Below are 20496 nucleotides of genomic sequence, written 5' to 3' on the forward strand. Positions count from 1 at the left end.
AAAACTAAAAGAGATACGAAAAAATGTTTCAGACAGACATGTCACGATTTCGAGGGGGACATAAGATGATACCATTGGTTTGACCTTGAATAGTCGTTTGAAGGTCACGCGAAGATCACCTTCAATTTCTTAAATTGAAACCCCAACTTTTTATTGCAGATTCTTATTCTCCATCGAAAAGTAAGTAACTTTTGTCTGAAACATTTTTCCGAAAAATGTCATCTTATGTCCTTAAAATGTCCTCAAAACTCATCTTGAAGATCATTTTAAGGACATAAGATGACATTTTTCGGAAAAATGTTTCAGACAAAAGTTACTTACTTTTCGATGGAGAATAAGAATCTGCAATAAAAAGTTGGGGTTTCAATTTAAGAAATTGAAGGTGATCTTCGCGTGACCTTCAAACGACTATTCAAGGTCAAACCAATGGTATCATCTTATGTCCCCCTCGAAATCGTGACATGTCTGTCTGAAACATTTTTTCGTATCTCTTTTAGTTTTTTAAAAAATCGACTGTATAAATTTAAATGGGCCACCCTGTATATATATATATATATATATACACACGCATATGCAGTTTTAGACATTTAGCTTAGGCGGCATCTCTTACGTCATTACTCGCAGCGAGCACCGTTTAATGAACGACTCTGTCGCACCAGGCTAGTCACGCGCGAGGAGTCGAAGCGCTCAGATCGCTTTGACTCCGTGGAACAATCGCGCTGAACTGTCGCATCGGATTATAACCCGAGGGTGCCTCGCGCAAAATCACACAAACGCTGATATTGACACGAACTTTGGCTTCGCGGCGATCCGGTTGTGTTTGACTTCATCCCGAACGGAAGGAGCAATCGCCGGGTTTATCCCGATGCAACGATGGAGTGCTGGACACTAGCCTTATCAATATTAGTCGGCGTACTCGCTGTTTATTATTACCTCTTCCGCAGAGGCCCGAACGTCTTCCAGCAACATGGGATCCCATGCGCGATGGACTTCAATTTTCTGCGCCGGCTGTTCGAGATCTTTGTGTTCCCGAAGTCTTTTGCGAAGGCCCTACTGGATATTTACAATGTGCATCCTGATGCCAAGTATATTGGCGCATTTAACTTGTCGCGACGAGTTGTGGTGATCCGCGATCTCGAGCTGATCAAGTCTATCGGCATCAAGAGCTTTGAGTCGTTCGAGGACCACCTGTTCTTCGGCACCGGTGACGAGGATCCGCTCTTCAGCAACAACCTGCTCGCGCTTCGAGGAGACAGGTGGCGTGACCTAAGGGCACTCCTGAGTCCCGCGTTCACCAGCAGCAAGATGAAGACAATGTTCCACCTGATGTCCGAGTGCGCCGTCAACTTTGCGGAGTACCTGAAGACCACCGCGCCGCCCGGAGGACACGTCACGGAGATGAAGGATGCTCTCACGCGCTACGCGAACGACGCGATCGGCACGTGCGCCTTCGGCATCGGCGTGGATTCGATGAGGCACCCGGAGAACGATTTCTACATGTACGGCAAGAAGGTGACGGAGTTCAACACTTTTGCACTCATAAAGATCCTGATGATCCAAAACCTGCCGAGGCTCTCGCGTTTTCTGAACATCAAGATGATGGACGATCGTACCACCGAGTACTTCGTGAATCTCGTAACCGACACCATACGGACCAGGGACGAGAGGGGTATCACTCGGCCGGACATGCTTCAGCTGATGATGGACGACAGGGGCAAGAGTTCCAGCAGGGAGCTGACAATCATGGACATGACGTCGCATGTGTTCATATTCTTCCTTGCCGGCTTCGACAGCAGCTCGACGGTGATGAGCTTCGCGACGTACGAGCTAGGCGTGAACCCGGATGTTCAGGAAAAGCTACAGAACGAAATCGACGAGGTGCTGGAGGACACGAACGGCCAACCGTCCTACGAGAAGATCAACGGGATGACATATTTGAACGCGGTCATCAGTGAGGCTCTCCGGATGTATCCGCCGCAACCGATGACGGACAGGCTGTGCACGAAGGACTTCGAGCTGCCTGCTACGTTACCGAACGCGAAGCCGTATCTCGTGAAGAAGGGAGAGATGGTATGGTTCCCCTTTTACGCGCTTCACTATAACCCCGAGTACTTCCCAGAGCCGGACAAGTTCAAGCCCGAGAGGTTCCTCGACGACAACAAAGATCAGTGTAATCTGAACGCTTACTATCCGTTCGGACTAGGTCCAAGGATGTGCATCGGCAATAGGTTCGCCCAGCTGGAGATGAAGGTCTTGCTCTTTCACCTGCTGGCACGCTGCGATTTGAAACCATGCGAGAAAACCCCGATACCTTTGAAATTAAAGAGCGGCGGATTCTCAATGCGGGCCGAGGGCGGTTGCTGGCTGAATATTGTACCGAGACGGAACCAGCACTCCGCGATCGCGAGTGCAAAATAGGTGTACTGTTATTTGTGTAAATAAATTGTATAATGTTATAAAATTGTAATTGTATAATGTTATAAACTATTTTAAGAACAATGCTACGTGTTCTTCGGCAAAACTGTCTACGAAAATATAATATAACGAAGCTCCCGGGCGTCGCATTATCGATATTAAAAGTCGACGTGGGTTAGCCCGAACGAGCGACGCGTTCTCTCTCTCTGTTTTACAGAGAGAGAGGCTATATATTGGTGTATACCTTATATTATATTGTACATGTTTTATATGTTTATGTTGTTTATTTTATAATAAAAAAATGGAAGTTTGCAAGAGACGAATCTGTAAACCATTTTGGCACGTTGCTATACTATTCATGTGCGAATTGATACGTTTTGTACATGTATTTTATCGGGGATTGCATTATCTCTGTATTGGTCACGGTTTTATTTATACTTGTATGATATCATGGAAGAAAGACAAGAATTTCTTTGTTCATCTGCAATATTTCAATATGTATGTTATTTGCGCAGCGACTTGACATGGCAGAAGCCCGGCAGAATCCTAATGCAACCGTGACAGTCAACGCATTAATAAAGCGAGAGCGAAGTCGATTCTAAGATAATTCTCTCTACTCAATAACCACTGTAGTGCCTCGTCATTGCCAACGACGTCAGAAATGAAAAAACGAGCTGTGATCTTCTTATTAAATAACTGTAGATCAATATGAATTATCGCATTGCACTTTTAATAATAATAAATACACTTGTACATGTTGCAAATATGAAAATGCGAGTCTTCTTCTTATCGTCCTATTCCTAAATTTTAAGTATATATAATATAAATATATTTTCAAATTTAACTTCTCATTCACGTATCTATAATGTTAAACATGTCTATCAACTATGAGATAATTGACTCATCTCTTACGTCAACGACATAAGTCGCGATATACATCACATTACGTAACGTATCGTATATATGCGAGAGAGTTTCCTGACGCAGAAGTAGTCTGCCATCGGATCTCAGCGGTTAACGTTGTATCATTTTCATTATCAACCGCGAGACAAAAAACATTATTAAACGCGATAACGACTTGTTCGCATAAACAAGAGAAAAGATTTCGCTTACAATTGAATCATTTTATACGGTGCCTATCAGTTCAGTGCAATAGTCGCAAACATGGTGTACGTGATCGTGTTGTCGCTGATAGTGGGCGCTCTGGGGCTCTATTATTTATTGTTTAAGAACATGAGCCTCTTCAAGAAGCATGGAATACCGCACCTAATGCCGCTTCCCTTAATTGGGAACATGGGACCATCCCTCATTCGTCGCCAAGCGGTAGCTGAACTTGTCAAATCGACGTACGACGTAAATCCTGATGCCAAGTACGTCGGCATGTATGACTTCACCAGACCACTCGTAATGATTCGTGATCCTGAGCTTATTAAACTCATCACGTTAAAACATTTCGACACGTTCATGGATCATCGCGCTTTTGTTGATGAAACTCAGGATATCCTATTCGGCAAGAGCCTCTTCTCCCTTCGCGGAGACAGATGGCGACAAGTTCGAGCTTTACTGACCCCAGCTTTCACGTCAAGCAAGATGAAAGGTATGTTCAAGCTGATGTCGGATTGCGGCGCCGACTTCGGCACTTACATGGCCCAAATGCCACCGGAGAAGAGAATGATGGAAATGAAAGACGCGTTCACCAGATACACCAGTGATGTAATCGCTACTTGCGCCTTCGGCGTTACTGTTGATTCGATGAGAAATCCAACCAACGAATTCTACGTATATGGCAGAGAAGCGACCGCTTTCAACAGCATCATGTTTCTGAAGTTCTTTATATTCAGGAGTTTGCCTTGGCTGGCACGAATAATCGGACTGAAATTTGTCCGCAAACAAGTAATGAATTTCTTCCACGATCTCGTCGACACCACCATAAAAACTAGAGATGAGAAGGGTATCGTCCGACCGGATATGCTGCAGTTGATGATGGAGAACAGAGGCAAAGAAGGTAAACCAGATATGAGTATCGACGATATGATATCGCAGGCATTTATCTTCTTCTTTGGCGGTTTTGATAGCACTTCGACCTTGATGTGCTTCGCCGCTCATGAAATTGCGATAAATCCCAATGTACAAGAGGCACTTCAAAATGAGATCGACAAAGTTTTGGAAGAGACAAACGGGCAAGGAACGTACGAAGCCATCAATAATATGGAATACCTGGACGCTGTGATCAATGAGGCACTCAGGATATATCCGGTTGCTGTGGCGATGGACAGGTTGTGCTTGGAGGACTACGAACTACCACCGACATTGCCAGGGACAAAACCTTTTACTTTAAAAAAAGGAGAAGGCGTATGGATACCGGTTTATGGGCTTCATCACGATCCCAAGTACTTCGAAGAGCCGGAGAAGTTCGATCCGGAGCGGTTTCTCGGAGAACGGAAGAAAAGTAGCCTTAATTGTGGAGCGTACATTCCTTTTGGTTTGGGTCCCAGAATGTGTATCGGCAACAGATTCGCATTGTTGGAGACGAAAGCGCTGCTCTTTCACCTGTTGGCACGTTGCGAATTGAAACCATGCGAAAAGACATCAATACCGCTCAAACTTGCTAAAGATGGCTTCAATATGAAGGCTGAAGGTGGTTTTTGGTTGAACACGTTGCCACGAAAAAACGTACATCCCACTATTGCGAGAAATACTACTAATGGAACATGCAAGCTGTAAGAACATTTTGTTGAGTTAAGTGGGTTTAAAATTTGTAAGCGGAAAAATTGTTGCTCTTTATACTAGTTTATTAATCGAGAACGTTACACTGATTATATCTATGAAAGCAAAAAAGTAGTTATTATTTTATGAAATTGTTTTCAATTAAATTTTAAGATAATGCACATACAATTTTAAAACGTAACAATTCGAATATTCGGAATTAATAGTTTTAAATACAGTAAAATAAAACTTGATATTCAAGTTCTAACGATATTAAAATATTGTGACTATTGCAAACAAAAGTATATATATCTTGAATATTATTTATGTTTCAGATGATACCAAATACAACAAATTCAAAATGAAGCTGAAACAAGGCGTTTTATTTTTCACTTTCCGATGCTTTCGATAAACCTATATTGTTGTAAATTTAAACAAGCGAAAAGATATAATGTTGATTGATCACAATCATCAATATAAGCAATGTATAGTTAAAATAAATTGATATATGTACACATACGTGCATATACATATATCATGGAAGAGAGACAAGAATTTCTTTGTTCATTTGAATATTTCAATATGTACGTTATTTGCGCAGTGACTTAACATGTGTAGCTCGGCAGAATCCTAATGCAACCGTGACAGTCAACATATTAATAAAGCGAGAGCGAAGGCGATTCTAAGATAATTCTCTCCAATAACCAATGTAGCGACTAGTCATGGTCAAGGACGTCGGAAATGAAATAACGAGCTGTGATCTTCTTATCAAATAACTGTAGATCAATATGAATCATCGCATTGCATTTTTAATAATAATAGATAAACTTGTACATGTTACAAATATGAAAATGCGAGTCTTGTTATTTTGTGTCCTATTTCTAAATTTTAAGTATATGTAATATAAATTTAATTCTATTTTCAACTTTAACTTCTCCTTCTCATTTCTCCTTCTCTATTTTCAACTTTAACTTCTCCTTCTCATTTCTATAATGTTAAACATATATATCAACTATGAGATAATTAACTCTTCCCTTACGTCAACGACATAAATCGCGATATACATCACATTACGTAACGTATCGTATATATGCGAGAGAGTTTCCTGACGCAGAAGTAGTCTGCCATCGGATCTCAGCGGTTAACGTTGTATCATTTTCATTATCAACCGCGAGACAAAAAACATTATTAAACGCGATAACGACTTGTTCGCATAAACAAGAGAAAAGATTTCGCTTATAATTGAATCATTTTATACGGTGCCTATCAGTTCAGTGCAATAGTCGCAAACATGGTGTACGTGATCGTGTTGTCGCTGATAGTGGGCGCTCTGGGGCTCTATTATTTATTGTTTAAGAACATGAGCCTCTTCAAGAAGCATGGAATACCGCACCTAATGCCGCTTCCCTTAATTGGGAACATGGGACCATCCCTCATTCGTCGCCAAGCGGTAGCTGAACTTGTCAAATCGACGTACGACGTAAATCCTGATGCCAAGTACGTCGGCATGTATGACTTCACCAGACCAATTATAATGATTCGTGACCCTGAGCTTATTAAACTCATCACGTTAAAACATTTCGACACGTTCATGGATCATCGCGCTTTTGTTGATGAAACTCAGGATATAATATTCGGCAAAAGCCTCTTCTCCCTTCGCGGAGACAGATGGCGACAAGTTCGAGCTTTACTGAGCCCAGCTTTCACGTCCAGCAAGATGAAAGGTATGTTCAAGCTGATGTCGGAGTGCGGGGCCGACTTCGGCACTTACGTGGCCCAAATGCCACCGGAGAAGAGAATGATGGAAATGAAGGAAGTATTCAGCAGATACACTGTTGATGTAATCGCTACTTGTGCCTTCGGCGTTACTGTTGATTCGATGAGAAATCCAAACAACGATTTCTTTGCATACGGCAGAGAAGTGACCGCTTTCAATGGTATCATGTTTCTTCTGAAGTTCTTTATATTCAGGAGTTTGCCTTGGCTGGCACGAATAATCGGACTGAAATTTTTCCGCAAACAAGTAATGAATTTCTTCCGCGATCTCGTCGAAACCACCATAAAAACTAGAGATGAGAAGGGTATCGTCCGACCGGATATGCTGCAGTTGATGATGGAGAACAGGGGCAAAGAAGGTAAACCAGATATGAGTATCGACGATATGATATCGCAGGCATTTATCTTCTTCTTTGGCGGTTTTGATAGCACTTCGACCTTGATGTGCTTCGCCGCTCATGAAATTGCGATAAATCCCAATGTACAAGAGGCACTTCAAAATGAGATCGACAAAGTTTTGGAAGAGACAAACGGGCAAGGAACGTACGAAGCCATCAATAATATGGAATACCTGGACGCTGTGATCAATGAGGCACTCAGGATATATCCGGTTGCTGTGGCGATGGACAGGTTGTGCTTGGAGGACTACGAACTACCACCGACATTGCCAGGGACAAAAGCTTTTACTTTAAAAAAAGGAGAAGGCATATGGATACCGGTTTATGGGCTTCATCACGATCCCAAGTACTTCGAAGAGCCGGAGAAGTTCGATCCGGAGCGGTTTCTCGGAGAACGGAAGAAAAGTAGCCTTAATTGTGGAGCGTACATTCCTTTTGGTTTGGGTCCCAGAATGTGTATCGGCAACAGATTCGCATTGTTGGAGACGAAAGCGCTGCTCTTTCACCTGTTGGCACGTTGCGAATTGAAACCATGCGAAAAGACATCAATACCGCTCAAACTTGCTAAAGATGGCTTCAATATGAAGGCTGAAGGTGGTTTTTGGTTGAACACGTTGCCACGAAAAAACGTACATCCCACTATTGCGAGAAATACTACTAATGGAACATGCAAGCTGTAAGAACATTTTGTTGAGTTAAGTGGGTTTAAAATTTGTAAGCGGAAAAATTGTTGCTCTTTATACTAGTTTATTAATCGAGAACGTTACACTGATTATATCTATGAAAGCAAAAAAGTAGTTATTATTTTATGAAATTGTTTTCAATTAAATTTTAAGATAATGCACATACAATTTTAAAACGTAACAATTCGAATATTCGGAATTAATAGTTTTAAATACAGTAAAATAAAAACTTGATATTCAAGTTCTAACGATATTAAAATATTGTGACTATTGTAAACAAAAGTATATATATCTTGAATATTATTTATGTTTCAGATGATACCAAATACAACAAATTCAAAATGAAGCTGAAACAAGGCGTTTTATTTTTCACTTTCCGATGCTTTCGATAAACCTATATTGTTGTAAATTTAAACAAGCGAAACGATGAAATGTTGATTGTTACAATCATCAATATGAGCACAATAGTGTATATTTAATATATATATACACATACATGTACATACATATATATGTGTGTACGTGTGTTTGAGATTTTCTTTATTTATATGCAAATATATATATGCAAAAATTTGTATTAATCATTTCCCTTTTCTTCTGAATCTTTTTCACTACTTTCAAATGGTAACGTTCTGTTAATTCATAATTTCAAGCAGCTCTGCGAGTTCTGTTAATATTTGATACGTTTTCGTTAATACTTCCAATTGGTAGTTTTTCATCTATTTGTAACATTATTAACTTTTACAAATACCTGTTTTATTAGTGTTTCGAGTGAGTTTTCCATAAATATTCATGTAGCAACACTTCAAGTTTAAACTTTTTAACGCATCAAGTTCATGCTTACATTAATTTTCTATGGCATTATGAATTAAAAAAAAATATGTTTGCAATGCGATACATATTGAAATGTATTATTGAAACATATATAACTTTATTAAAAACCGGCGTAAATATGAAGCGTAAAATCATGTATATAACTACGATACGCCAATTACGATGTGCCAATTATACGTCATATAACGGGCCCCCACCATCCATTGAACATATATAAAAGGGGACTGGCAATAAAGTAGCTCACAGTTGCACGTTACTCGTGCCTCGATGTACTAAGTACATCCGTTGATATTCTCTTTAGTTTCGCTTTAACATCACATACATATTCATATTCGTATTATTCAACAAGTTGCGCACAGTATTTTATACGAATTCACTTACATCACACAAGCAATTATTAACATGATATATACAATATTGTTATCGGTGATAGCGGGCGTTCTGGGTCTCTATTACTTTTTCTTCAAGAATGTGAATTTCTTCAAGAAACATGGAATACCACACATAACGCCACTTCCCTTAGTTGGAAACATGGGACTATGTTTCATTCACCGCCAATCCATGGCTGAACTCATCAAATCAACGTATGACGTAGATCTTGATGCGAGGTACGTCGGCATGTATGACTTGACCAGGCCAGTCATAATGCTTCGTGACCCTGAGCTTATTAAACTGGTCACGTTAAAACATTTCGACACGTTTATGGATCATCGCTCCTTCTTTGACGAAACACAAGATATATTATTCGCAAATATATTGGGTCATTAAGTATGAAACTTTACAAATGTAAAAGCGCCATCTTTAACATTTGTTATCTCAAATTTGGCGCCAGACGTCAGTATCAGGTTAGGTTAGTGTGATAGATGTATGTTCGCTCTTCAAATGTCATATTTGTTTGTTCAAATATCTTCATTAGTTTTATTGGTGGATTCTTTTTTATAGAACTATGGAAAAGTCCAAAATTCGTGTGATTTATGAATATGAGTTCCGCCGTGGAACCACGGTGTCGGAGACAGCTCGTAATATCAACGCTGTATTTGGTGAAGGTTCAACTACTAAAGCAACGGTGGGCAATTGGTTCAAAAACTTCAGAGATGGAGATTTCAGCCTCGCTAATGAGCCACGTGGAAGACCAAAGACGAAGGTGGATAATGATCACTTGAGAGCCGTAGCAGAGTCCGATCCATCTCAAAGTACACGTGAATTGGCATCGATATTCAATGTTTCCATACCCACCATATTGGTTCATTTAGCTGCAATTAGTAAGATAAAGAAGTTGGGCAAATGGGTCCCGCACGAATCGACCGATGCGCAGCAGGCGCAACGTCTAGAGGCTTCCCTTTCTTTGCTTTCCCGTCACAAAAATGAATCTTTTTTTAATCGAATTGTGACCTGCGATGAAAAGTGGATACTCTACGACAATCGTAAACGCTCACATCAGTGGTTGAACGCTGATGAACCACCGAGACATCACGCGAAACCCAACATTACACAGAAGAAGCTTATGGTGACTGTTTGGTGGTCCAGGTCAGGTGTTATCTACTACAACTTTATGAAACCTGGTACATCGATAACGGCTGAAGTATATTGCAAGCAACTGGACGAAATGATGCAACAACTTGCTATTAAACAACCGAAATTGGTCAATCGGTCAATGCCAATCCTGTTGCATGATAATGCTCGACCGCACACTGCACGACTGACCGTGGCAAAGCTACGGGAGTTGGAATTGGAAACTCTCCGTCATCCACCATATTCACCAGATCTATCACCTACCGACTGTCACTTCTTCCGGAATTTGGACAACTTGTTGGTGGGAAAATTCTTCAATTCTCAACAGGCAGTCGAAACAGCCTTCCGCGACCTCATCGATTCCCGTACTCCTGGCTTCTATAGTAGAGGCATAGACCAACTACCACTAAAATGGCAGAAGTGTGTAGATAACATGGGCGCATACTTCGATTGAAAATAAATCATGTCCATGTGCCAAAAAATGCAAAAGTTTATGTTCTATTTGTAAAGTTTCATACTTAATGACCCAATATTATTTAGCAAAGGCCTCTTTTTCCTTCGCGGAGAAAGATGGCGACAAGTTCGAGCTTTATTGAGTCCAGCTTTCACGTCCAGCAAACTGAAAGGTATGTTCAAGCTGATGTCGGAGTGCGGAGCCGACTTCGGCGTTTATCTGGCTCAAATGCCATCGGAGAAGAGAATGATGGAAATGAAAGAAGTGTTTACCCGATATAACAGTGACGTAATCGCCGCATGCGCTTTCGGCGTTAATGTTGATTCTATGAGAAACCCAGAAAACGAGTTCTACGTGTATGGTAAAGAAGCGACCACTATCAGCGGTATCATGTTTCTGAAGTTGTACGTATTGAGGAGCTTGCCTTGGCTGGCCCGAATACTCGGACTGAAAATTGCCCGCGACCAAGTAATAAATTTCTTCCGCGATCTCGTCGCAACAACCATAAAGATTAGAGGTGAGAAGGGTATCGTCCGACCGGATATGTTGCAGTTGATGATGGAGAGCAGGAGCAAAGAGGGTGAGCGAAATTTGACTCTCGAAGATATGGTATCACAGGCATTCGGCTTCTTCTTCGGCGGTTTCGATAGTACTTCGACCTTAATGTGCTTCGCTGCTCATGAAATTGCGATAAACCCCGACATACAAGAGACACTTCAAGATGAGATCGACAAAGTTTTGGAAGAAACAAACGGGCAAGCAACTTACGACGCCATCAATAATATGGAATATCTGGACGCTGTGGTCAACGAGACTCTCAGGATGTATCCTGTTCTTCCAGTGATGGACAGATTGTGCTTGAACGACTTTGAACTGCCACCGACATTGCCAGGGATGAAACCCTTCACTCTAAAAAAAGGTCAAGGCGTATGGATACCGGCGTATGGGCTCCAACACGATCCTAAATACTTTGAAGAATCAGAAAAGTTTGATCCCAAGCGCTTTCTTGGAGAACGGAAGACCAATAGCCTCAACTGTGGTGCATATCTTCCTTTTGGTTCGGGCCCCAGAATGTGCCTCGGCAACAGATTCGCATTGTTGGAGACGAAAGTAGTGTTCTTTCACCTGTTAGCTCGTTGCGACTTGAAACCTTGCGAACAAACAAGAGCACCGCTCAAGCTTACCAAAGGCTTTAATATGAAGGCTGAAGGTGGTTTCTGGCTCAACGTATCGCCACGAACAAATATACATCATACTATTGAGAAACGCTAATAATGCGACATACAAATTATGTAAGCAAATTATGTGGATTTTATCGGATTAAAGAATTTATAACCAGAAGACTTATTGTTCCTTAATATACTATTTTACTAATCGAAAATATTATATTGATTACATAAAAGCCAAAAGTATTAATTTATGCAATTGTTTTTGCTAAATTTTAAAACGTAAAAATTGAACATTTGGAGTTGATAGTTTTAGGTAGAGTAAATTAAAGAAAGGGCATTCAAGGTCTATTAAAATATTATGACTATTGTAAACAGAACTATATATATTTTGAATATTTATGTTTCAGATGATACCAACATAAGCTGAAACAAGGCATTTTATGCTTGATTCTTCGCTGAAGAATGCTTCCGATGTACTTCTATCGTTATAAATTTTAAATGAAAGGATAAAATATTGATTGCAGCAATCATAACTATATAAATTCAACACGTTGTATTTAAAATAAATGTATATATATATATATGTAGACACACACACACACACACACTCTCTCTCTCTCTCTCTCTCTCTCTCTCATGTTATGTACTGTGTATGTGTTGTGAGCGCGCTCTTGCAAAATTTTTATTATTTATATGCGAATATATGCAACAGTTTGTATGATTTTAAAACCATGTTCTTTCCTTCTGGATCTTTTCCATTGCTTTCAAATGGTGGAATTACTGATGATTCACTAACTCCAAGCTGCCCTGCAACCTATTTACCATTTAGGATAAATTTTCGTTGTGCAATGCTCTCAATTCGTAGTTTTTCATCTCTTTGTAACATTACTAACTTTTTCAAATACCTGTTTTATTAAAGTTTCGAGTGAGTTTTTCATAAATATGCATGTAGCAACACTAAGTTTAAGCTTTATAAGGCATCAAATTCATGCATATATTAATTTTGTATGCAATTATGAGACCAAAAAAACACTTATGTTAAGCCTATGATACATGTTGGAACATATAGTTTTATACACATTACATTTTTTGGCATTAAATGTTGTAATATAATTTTGTTGTGTTGCAAAAATTGGCGCAAGTATAAAGTTTTCTCTGATGTCGCGTGTATAACCATTAGGATGTGTCAACAATGTACGTTATATAATGGACCCCACTACTCGCTGAACATACATAAAAGCAGACGGGCAATACAGCAGCCGACAGTTGCACATCGACGTGCTCCGATGTGCTAAGTCGCGATGATCGCGTTGTGAAGTTAGCTTCAATAACATCATACAGATATTCATATTCGTATTATTCAACAAGTTGTGCACAGTGTTTTATACGAGTTTACTTCCACCACACAAGCAATTATCAACATGATATATGCAATACTCTTGTCGGCGATAGCGGGCGTTCTAGGTCTCTATTACTATTTCTTCAAGACTGTGAATATCTTCAAGGAGCACGGAATACCTCACATACCGCCGCAACCCGTAATAGGAATCGTGAAATATTTAATACGCCGTCAGCCAATAACTGAATTTGCCAAATTGATGTACAACATAAATCCTGATGCCAAGTACGTCGGCACGTATGACTTCACCAAGCCAGTCGTAGTGCTTCGTGACCCTGAGCTCATTAAACTTATCACGTCAAAACATTTCGACACGTTTATGGATCATCGCGACTTCGTTGATGAAACTCAGGATGTCCTATTCGGCAAGAGCCTCTTCTCCCTTCGCGGAGACAGATGGCGACAAGTTCGAGCTTTACTGAGCCCAGCTTTCACGTCCAGCAAGATGAAAGGTATGTTCAAGCTGATGTCGGAGTGCGGCGCCGACTTCGGCACGTACCTAGCGCAAATGCCCCCGGAAAAGAGGACGATGGAAATGAGGGATGTATTCGGCAGATACACCGTTGACGTAATCGCTACTTGCGCCTTCGGCGTCAGCGTTGATTCGATGAGAAATCCAACCAACGATTTCTATGTATACGGCACAGAAACGGCCGATATCAACATCACCATGTTCCTAAAACTCCTTGTATTCTACACTACGCCTTGGTTAGCACGAAAGTTGAAACTGTCATTTTTCGGCGACCAAGTAAAGAATTTCTTCCGCGATCTCGTCGAAACCACCATAAGGACTAGAGATGAGAAGGGTATCGTCCGACCGGATATGCTGCAGTTGATGATGGAGAGCAGGGGCAAAGAGGGTAAACCAGATATGACTATCGACGATATGATATCGCAGGCATTTATCTTCTTCTTGGGCGGTTTCAATAGCACTTCGGCCGCGATGTGCTTCGCCGCTCACGAGATCGCGATAAACTCCGACGTACAAGAGACACTTCAAAATGAGATCGACAAAGTTTTGGAAGAGACAAACGGGCAAGGAACGTACGAAGCCATCAATAATATGGAATACCTGGACGCTGTGGTCAACGAGACGCTCAGGATGTATCCGGTTGCTATACTGACGGACAGAGTGTGCTTGAATGACTTTGAACTGCCACCAACATTGCCAGGGACAAAACCCTATACAATAAAAAAAGGAGATGGCTTATGGATACCTATGTATGGGCTCCATCACGATCCCAAGTACTTCGAAGAGCCGAAGAAGTTCGATCCGGACAGATTTCTGGGAGAGCGGAAGAAAAATAGCCTCAACTGTGGCGCATACCTTCCTTTCGGTTCGGGTCCCAGAATGTGCATCGGCAACAGATTCGCATTGTTAGAGACGAAAGCGCTGCTCTTTCACTTACTGGCGCGTTGCGACTTGAAGCCTTGCGAAAAGACATCAGTACCGATCAAGTTTGCTAAAGATGGCATTAATATGAATGCTGAAGGTGGTTTCTGGCTGAACGTGTCGCCACGGAAAAATATACATTATACTATTGCGAGAAACACTACTACTGAGAAAACATGAGACCTGTAAGAAAATATTCTTGATTTTATCGGATTTAAAAAGTTTATAAACAGGAAAATTGTTGCTGTTTGTTATGCTATTTTATTAACCGTTACATTGAATAAAAGCAAAAGAGGTAAAGTAACTTCGAGCTAAATTTTAAAAAATGCGCATACAGTTTTAAGACGCGAAAATGTAGCATTCGAAATTAATAGTTTAAGTAGAGTAAAAGGAATAAGCGGCATTCAAGTTCTAACGATATTAAAATAGTATACTATTGTAAAGAGAATTATATATATATATATTGAATATTTATGTTTCAGATGATACCAACATAAGCTGAAACAAGGCATTTTATGCTTGACTCTTCGCTGAAGAATGTTTCCGATGTACTTCTATCGTTATTTTAAATTTTAAGTGAAAGGATAAAGTATTGATTGCAGCAATCATAAATATATATAAGTTCAATACGTTGTATTTAAAATAAATTTATATATATATATAGACACTTACATAATTTATGTACAGTGCGTGTGTGGGCGCGCGCGCGCGTGTGTGTGAGTATGCTCGCGAATGCGAGATTGTTTTTATTTATGTGCAAATATATGCAAAAGTTCGTATGATTTTTAAACTCTCTTCCTTCCTTCTGGATCTTTTCCATTGCTTTCAAATGTGGGATACTGTTGATTCATTAACTCCAAGCTCTGCAAGATGTTTTAAGGGGTTCCTGGAGACATCTGTATTACAGACGGAATGAATAATTGTTTTTAATAGATCTTTTCATTGGTTGCGCAGAATGACAAATCACGAGGGGTTGGTCACTAGCGGTTATAGTGTACAAAAAGTACCCTTGATACGGATTACCTTTAAATTACCTCAGATTCCTTAAGATTACCTAATACTACAGTTCGATCAAATAACTTGGCAAAAGTTTCAATTTACCGTCAAAATTCATCAATGCCGTATTTTCCGTATTGATTTCAGCCGGTAGTTCCCTCGATGATTGGTCAGAATTTTCCATTTTGATCGATTTCGATAATAAAACCAGAAAAAAATAATAAACTAGCACAGAGCAAAGAATCAAGCACAGAGTAGGCAACTCGGCGGACATATAGACCCGAAAACACATGAAAGGTTGCGTTTCCGATATTTGGTTGTCTCTCGGCGGTTAGATATACTGAATATATCTTCATCTATTTGTAATGTTACTAATTTTTACAAAATCCTGTTTTATTAGATTTTAGAATAGGTTTCTCATAACTATTCATGTAGCAACACTTTAAGTTCAAGCTTTTTAACGCATCAAGTTCATGCATGTATTAATTTTGTACACAATTATGAGTACAAGAATAATACTTGTGGTCAGACTATGATATATCGCGCATGGTACCACGATTACCTTAGATTACCTCAGATTATCTGAGACTACCCTGAGAATTACCTAGCCCTTGTACAAAGATTACTTCAGTGACCAACCCATCGACAAATCCTTTTGTACGATATCAATGGCCTAATCTTGTGCTCTGTTTTACTCTTGGTTACGATTTCAGAGATGAACATATGCTCAAAACTTTAATCTACTCCATCTTTTTTAATGTTATACCTTTAAAGACTCTTTTTTTAACTTCCTAATTTCTTTCCTTCTGTTTTTTTGTCAATAGCTACTCATTTTGTACGTATAAACTGCACACTTATATATTATAAGTATATTATCGTACGAAGCAAGCCACAAGTCAGTGATGAAACTGTAAGTTTTGAAATTTTTTGTTTTTCACATAAAGTCTAGTCTGTTGACAAGCATTTCTGTGTGTCAGTGTGGAAGAGGATTGGTTGTTCTAGCAACCAAAAAACAGTAGCAACGGAATTAAATTATGGGTAAAACGACTTCCCTTAATGTTTAGGACGAGCTTTCGTTGTGCAATGCTCACAATTCGTTATTCTTCATCTATTTGTAATGTTACTAATTTTTACAAAATCCTGTTTTATTAGATTTCAGAATAGGTTTCTCATAAATATTCATGTAGCAACACTTTAAGTTCAAGCTTTTTAACGCATCAAGTTCATGCATGTATTAATTTTGTACACAATTATGAGTACAAGAATAATACTTGTGGTCAGACTATGATATAAGTTGACACATATATTTTTATATATAATTAAAAGCTTCTTAATCACATGCATATGTTTATATTATATCATTACCATTTTATCGAAGAATAAAAGAAACACTGGGTATATTTCTGCACGAAATATCTCTTACATTTTTTGGCATTAAATGTTGCAATATGACTTTGATGTGATGAAACAAATGGTGCAAGTATGAAGTTTTATATGATACCGTGTATCTAACCATTATGATGTGTTATCAAGATGTTATATAACGGACCCCACTACTCAATGAACATATATAAAAGGACGCGGGCAATACAGCCGACAGTCGACGTGCTACGATGTGCTACGTCGCATTGATCGCGCTGTGAAATTAGGTTTAGTAACATCATACAGGAATTCATGCTCGTATTATTCAACAAGTTGCGCACAGTGTTTTCTACGAGTTTATTCCCATTACACAAGCAATTATCAACATGATATATGCAATAATCTTGTCGGTGATAGCGGGCGCTCTGGGCCTATATTACTATTTCTTCAAGACTGTGAATATCTTCAAGGAGCATGGAATACCTCATATACCGCCGCAACCCTTACTAGGAATGGTGAAATACTTAATTCGCCGTCAGTCAATAACTGAATTTGCCAAATTGATGTACAACATAAATCCTCATGCCACGTACGTCGGCATGTATGACTTCACCAAGCCAGTCGTAGTGCTTCGTGACCCTGAGCTCATTAAACTCATCACGTCAAAACATTTCGACACGTTTATGGATCATCGCGACTTCGTTGATGAAACTCAGGATGTCCTATTCGGCAAGAGCCTCTTCTCCCTTCGCGGAGACAGATGGCGACAAGTTCGAGCTTTACTGAGCCCAGCTTTCACGTCCAGCAAGATGAAAGGTATGTTCAAGCTGATGTCGGAGTGCGGCGCCGACTTCGGCACGTACCTAGCGCAAATGCCCCCGGAAAAGAGGACGATGGAAATGAAGGATGTATTCGGCAGATACACCGTGGACGTAATCGCTACTTGCGCCTTCGGCGTCAGCGTTGATTCGATGAGAAATCCAACCAACGATTTCTATGTATACGGCACAGAAGCGGCCGGTTTCAACATCATCATGTTCCTAAAATTCCTTGTGTTCTACACTACGCCTTGGTTAGCACGACTGCTGAAACTGAAATTTATCCGAGACCAAGTAAAGAATTTCTTCGGCGATCTCGTCGAAACCACCATAAGGACTAGAGAGGAGAAGGGTATCGTCCGACCGGATATGCTGCAGTTGATGATGGAGAGCAGGGGCAAAGAGGGTAAACCAGATATGACTATCGACGATATGATGTCGCAGGCATTCATCTTCTTCTTGGGCGGTTTCGATAGCACTTCGGCCGCGATGTGCTTCGCCGCTCACGAGATCGCGATAAACTCCGACGTACAAGAGAAACTTCAAAATGAGATCGACAATGTTTTGGAGGAAACAAGCGGACAAGCACCTTACGACGCCATCAATAATATGGAATACCTGGACGCCGTGGTCAACGAGACGCTCAGGATGTATCCGGTTGCTATACTGACGGACAGAGTGTGCTTGAACGATTTTGAACTGCCACCGGCTTTGCCAGGGGCGAAACCCTATACAATAAAAAAAGGAGATGGCATATGGATACCTATGTATGGGCTCCATCACGATCCCAAGTACTTCGAAGAGCCGGAGAAGTTCGATCCGGACAGATTTCTGGGAGAGCGGAAGAAACATAGCCTCAACTGTGGCGCATATTTCCCTTTTGGTTCGGGCCCCAGAATGTGCATCGGCAACAGATTCGCATTGTTAGAGATGAAAGCGCTGCTCTTTCACTTATTGGCGCGTTGCAGCTTGAAGCCTTGCGAAAAGACATCAGTACCGATCAAATTTGCTAAAGACGGCTTTAATATGCATGCTGAAGGTGGTTTCTGGCTGAACGTATCGCCACGGGAAAATATACATCATGCTACTGTGAGAAACGCTTTCAATGAGACGGCATGCGACCTGTAAGAAAATTGTAGTGAGTTTATCGTATGTAAAAAGTTTATAAACTGGAAAATTGTTTCTGATTGTTATGATATTTTAATAACCGATAATGTTACATTGATAAAAGCAAAAGAATTAAAGTAACTTCTAGCTAAATTTTAAAAAATGCGCACACAAGTTTAAGACGTGAAAATTTAGCATTCGAAATTAATCGTTTAAGTAGAGTAAAAGAAATAAGCGGCATTCAAGTTCTAACGATATTAAAATAGTATACTATTGTAAAGAGAATGATATATATATTGAATATTTATGTTTCAGATGATAGCAACATAAAATGCAAAATGAAGATAAAACAAGACATTTTATCCTTGACTCTTCGATGAAGAATGTTTCCGATGTACTTCTATCGTTATTTTAAAGTTTAAGTGAAGGGATATAATATAGTGATTGTCGCAATCATAAATTCAATACGTTGTCTTTAAAATACATCATACTTCATACTAATATAATAAAGAGGTAAAGGTTGTTTGTTCCATTGTTCGGGGTAATCTCAGAAACTACTAAACCGATTTGGAAAAATCTTTCACTGGTGGATAGCTTTGATCTTCCTGAGTAACATAGGCTATGTGCAATCGTCTTGCAACTTCTAAAAATGTGCGCGTCGTAAAAAATACATACCGAGCACCAGCTAGTTTATATATATATATGTAGGCACACATTTTATGTACTCTCTCCCTCTTTCTTTTTGTGTGTGTGTGTGTGTGCGCGCGCGCGCGCTGGTGCGAGAGTTTTATTATTTATATGGAAATATATGCAACAGTTTGTGTGATTTGAGAAACATCTTCCTTCTGGATGTTTTCCATTGCTTTCAAATAGTGTGATACTGTTAAGTCATTAATTCCAAGCTCTGCAAGATGTTTTAAAGGGATTCTGGAATCATCTGTAGTACAGACGAAATGAATAATTTTTTTAATAAATCTTTTCATTGGTTGTGCAGAATGACAAATCCTCTTGCACGATATCAAGGAACTAATCTTGTGCTCTGTTTTACTCTTGGTTACAATTTCAGAGATGCACATATGCGTACAATTTTTATTCCACTCCATCTTTTTTAATATACATTGGAAGACTCTTTTTTTTAGCTTCTTTATATTATTTCCTTCTATCTCTTTGTCAATAGCTACTCATTTTGCACGTACAAACTGCACACTTATATATTATAAGTATATTATCGTACGAAGCAAGCCACAAGTCAGTGATGAAACTGTAAGTTTTGAAAGTTTTTTGTTTTTAACATAAAGTCTAGTCTGTTGACAAGCATTTCTGTGTGTCAGTGTGGAAGAGGATTGGTTGTTCTAGCAACCAAAAAACAGCTTTCGTTGTGCAATGCTCACAATTCGTTATTCTTCATCTATTTGTAACAGTACTAACTTTTACAAAACCCTGTTTTATTAGATTTTAGAATGAGTTTCCTATA

At 39.7% G+C, this 20496-nt stretch overlaps 4 protein-coding genes across 8 annotated transcripts; all 4 read left to right on the forward strand.

The window, feature by feature from the left end:
* Positions 1-639: 639 nt before the first annotated feature.
* Positions 640-3187, forward strand: LOC105277282 (cytochrome P450 9e2-like). Its single transcript, XM_011335528.2, has one exon. It carries the CDS (start codon positions 874-876, stop codon positions 2416-2418), a length of 1545 nt encoding a protein of 514 aa, XP_011333830.1. The 5' UTR covers positions 640-873; the 3' UTR covers positions 2419-3187.
* Positions 3188-3384: 197 nt separating this feature from the next.
* LOC105277283 (cytochrome P450 9e2) lies at positions 3385-8402 on the forward strand. Of its 3 annotated transcripts, XM_026974708.1 has the most exons (3): positions 3385-5128; positions 6510-7971; positions 8294-8402. In XM_026974708.1, the coding sequence occupies exons 1-3, from the start codon at positions 3580-3582 to the stop codon at positions 8295-8297; spliced, it is 3015 nt and encodes a 1004-aa protein (XP_026830509.1). In that variant the 5' UTR covers positions 3385-3579; the 3' UTR covers positions 8298-8402. The 3 variants fall into 3 exon arrangements, with proteins under 3 accessions (XP_026830509.1, XP_026830508.1, XP_026830507.1); XM_026974707.1 differs by lacking the exons at positions 6510-7971; positions 8294-8402 and adding an exon at positions 5457-5973 and having other exon boundaries at positions 3385-5153; XM_026974706.1 differs by lacking the exons at positions 6510-7971; positions 8294-8402 and adding an exon at positions 5457-5973 and having other exon boundaries at positions 3386-5135.
* Positions 8403-8532: 130 nt separating this feature from the next.
* On the forward strand, positions 8533-15522 carry LOC105277290. Its single transcript, XM_026974712.1, is given in 4 exon segments — positions 8533-9565; positions 10854-12083; positions 13453-14924; positions 15222-15522. Coding segments are annotated over 3 exon segments (3048 nt in total). The 5' UTR covers positions 8533-9214; the 3' UTR covers positions 14920-14924; positions 15222-15522.
* A 215-nt stretch (positions 15523-15737) lies between these two features.
* Positions 15738-20015, forward strand: LOC105277285 (cytochrome P450 9e2). 3 transcript variants are annotated; one of them, XM_026974709.1, is made up of 2 exons: positions 15738-19064; positions 19338-20015. In XM_026974709.1, the coding sequence occupies exon 1, from the start codon at positions 17484-17486 to the stop codon at positions 19041-19043; it is 1560 nt and encodes a 519-aa protein (XP_026830510.1). In that variant the 5' UTR covers positions 15738-17483; the 3' UTR covers positions 19044-19064; positions 19338-20015. The 3 variants fall into 3 exon arrangements, with proteins under 3 accessions (XP_026830510.1, XP_011333838.2, XP_011333837.2); XM_011335536.3 differs by having other exon boundaries at positions 15738-19039; positions 19338-19996; XM_011335535.3 differs by having other exon boundaries at positions 15739-19053; positions 19338-19851.
* The last annotated feature ends 481 nt before the right edge of the window (positions 20016-20496 follow it).

This window comes from Ooceraea biroi, chromosome 13 (genome assembly GCF_003672135.1).
Source record: "Ooceraea biroi isolate clonal line C1 chromosome 13, Obir_v5.4, whole genome shotgun sequence".
Classification (NCBI taxonomy): domain Eukaryota; kingdom Metazoa; phylum Arthropoda; class Insecta; order Hymenoptera; family Formicidae; genus Ooceraea; species Ooceraea biroi.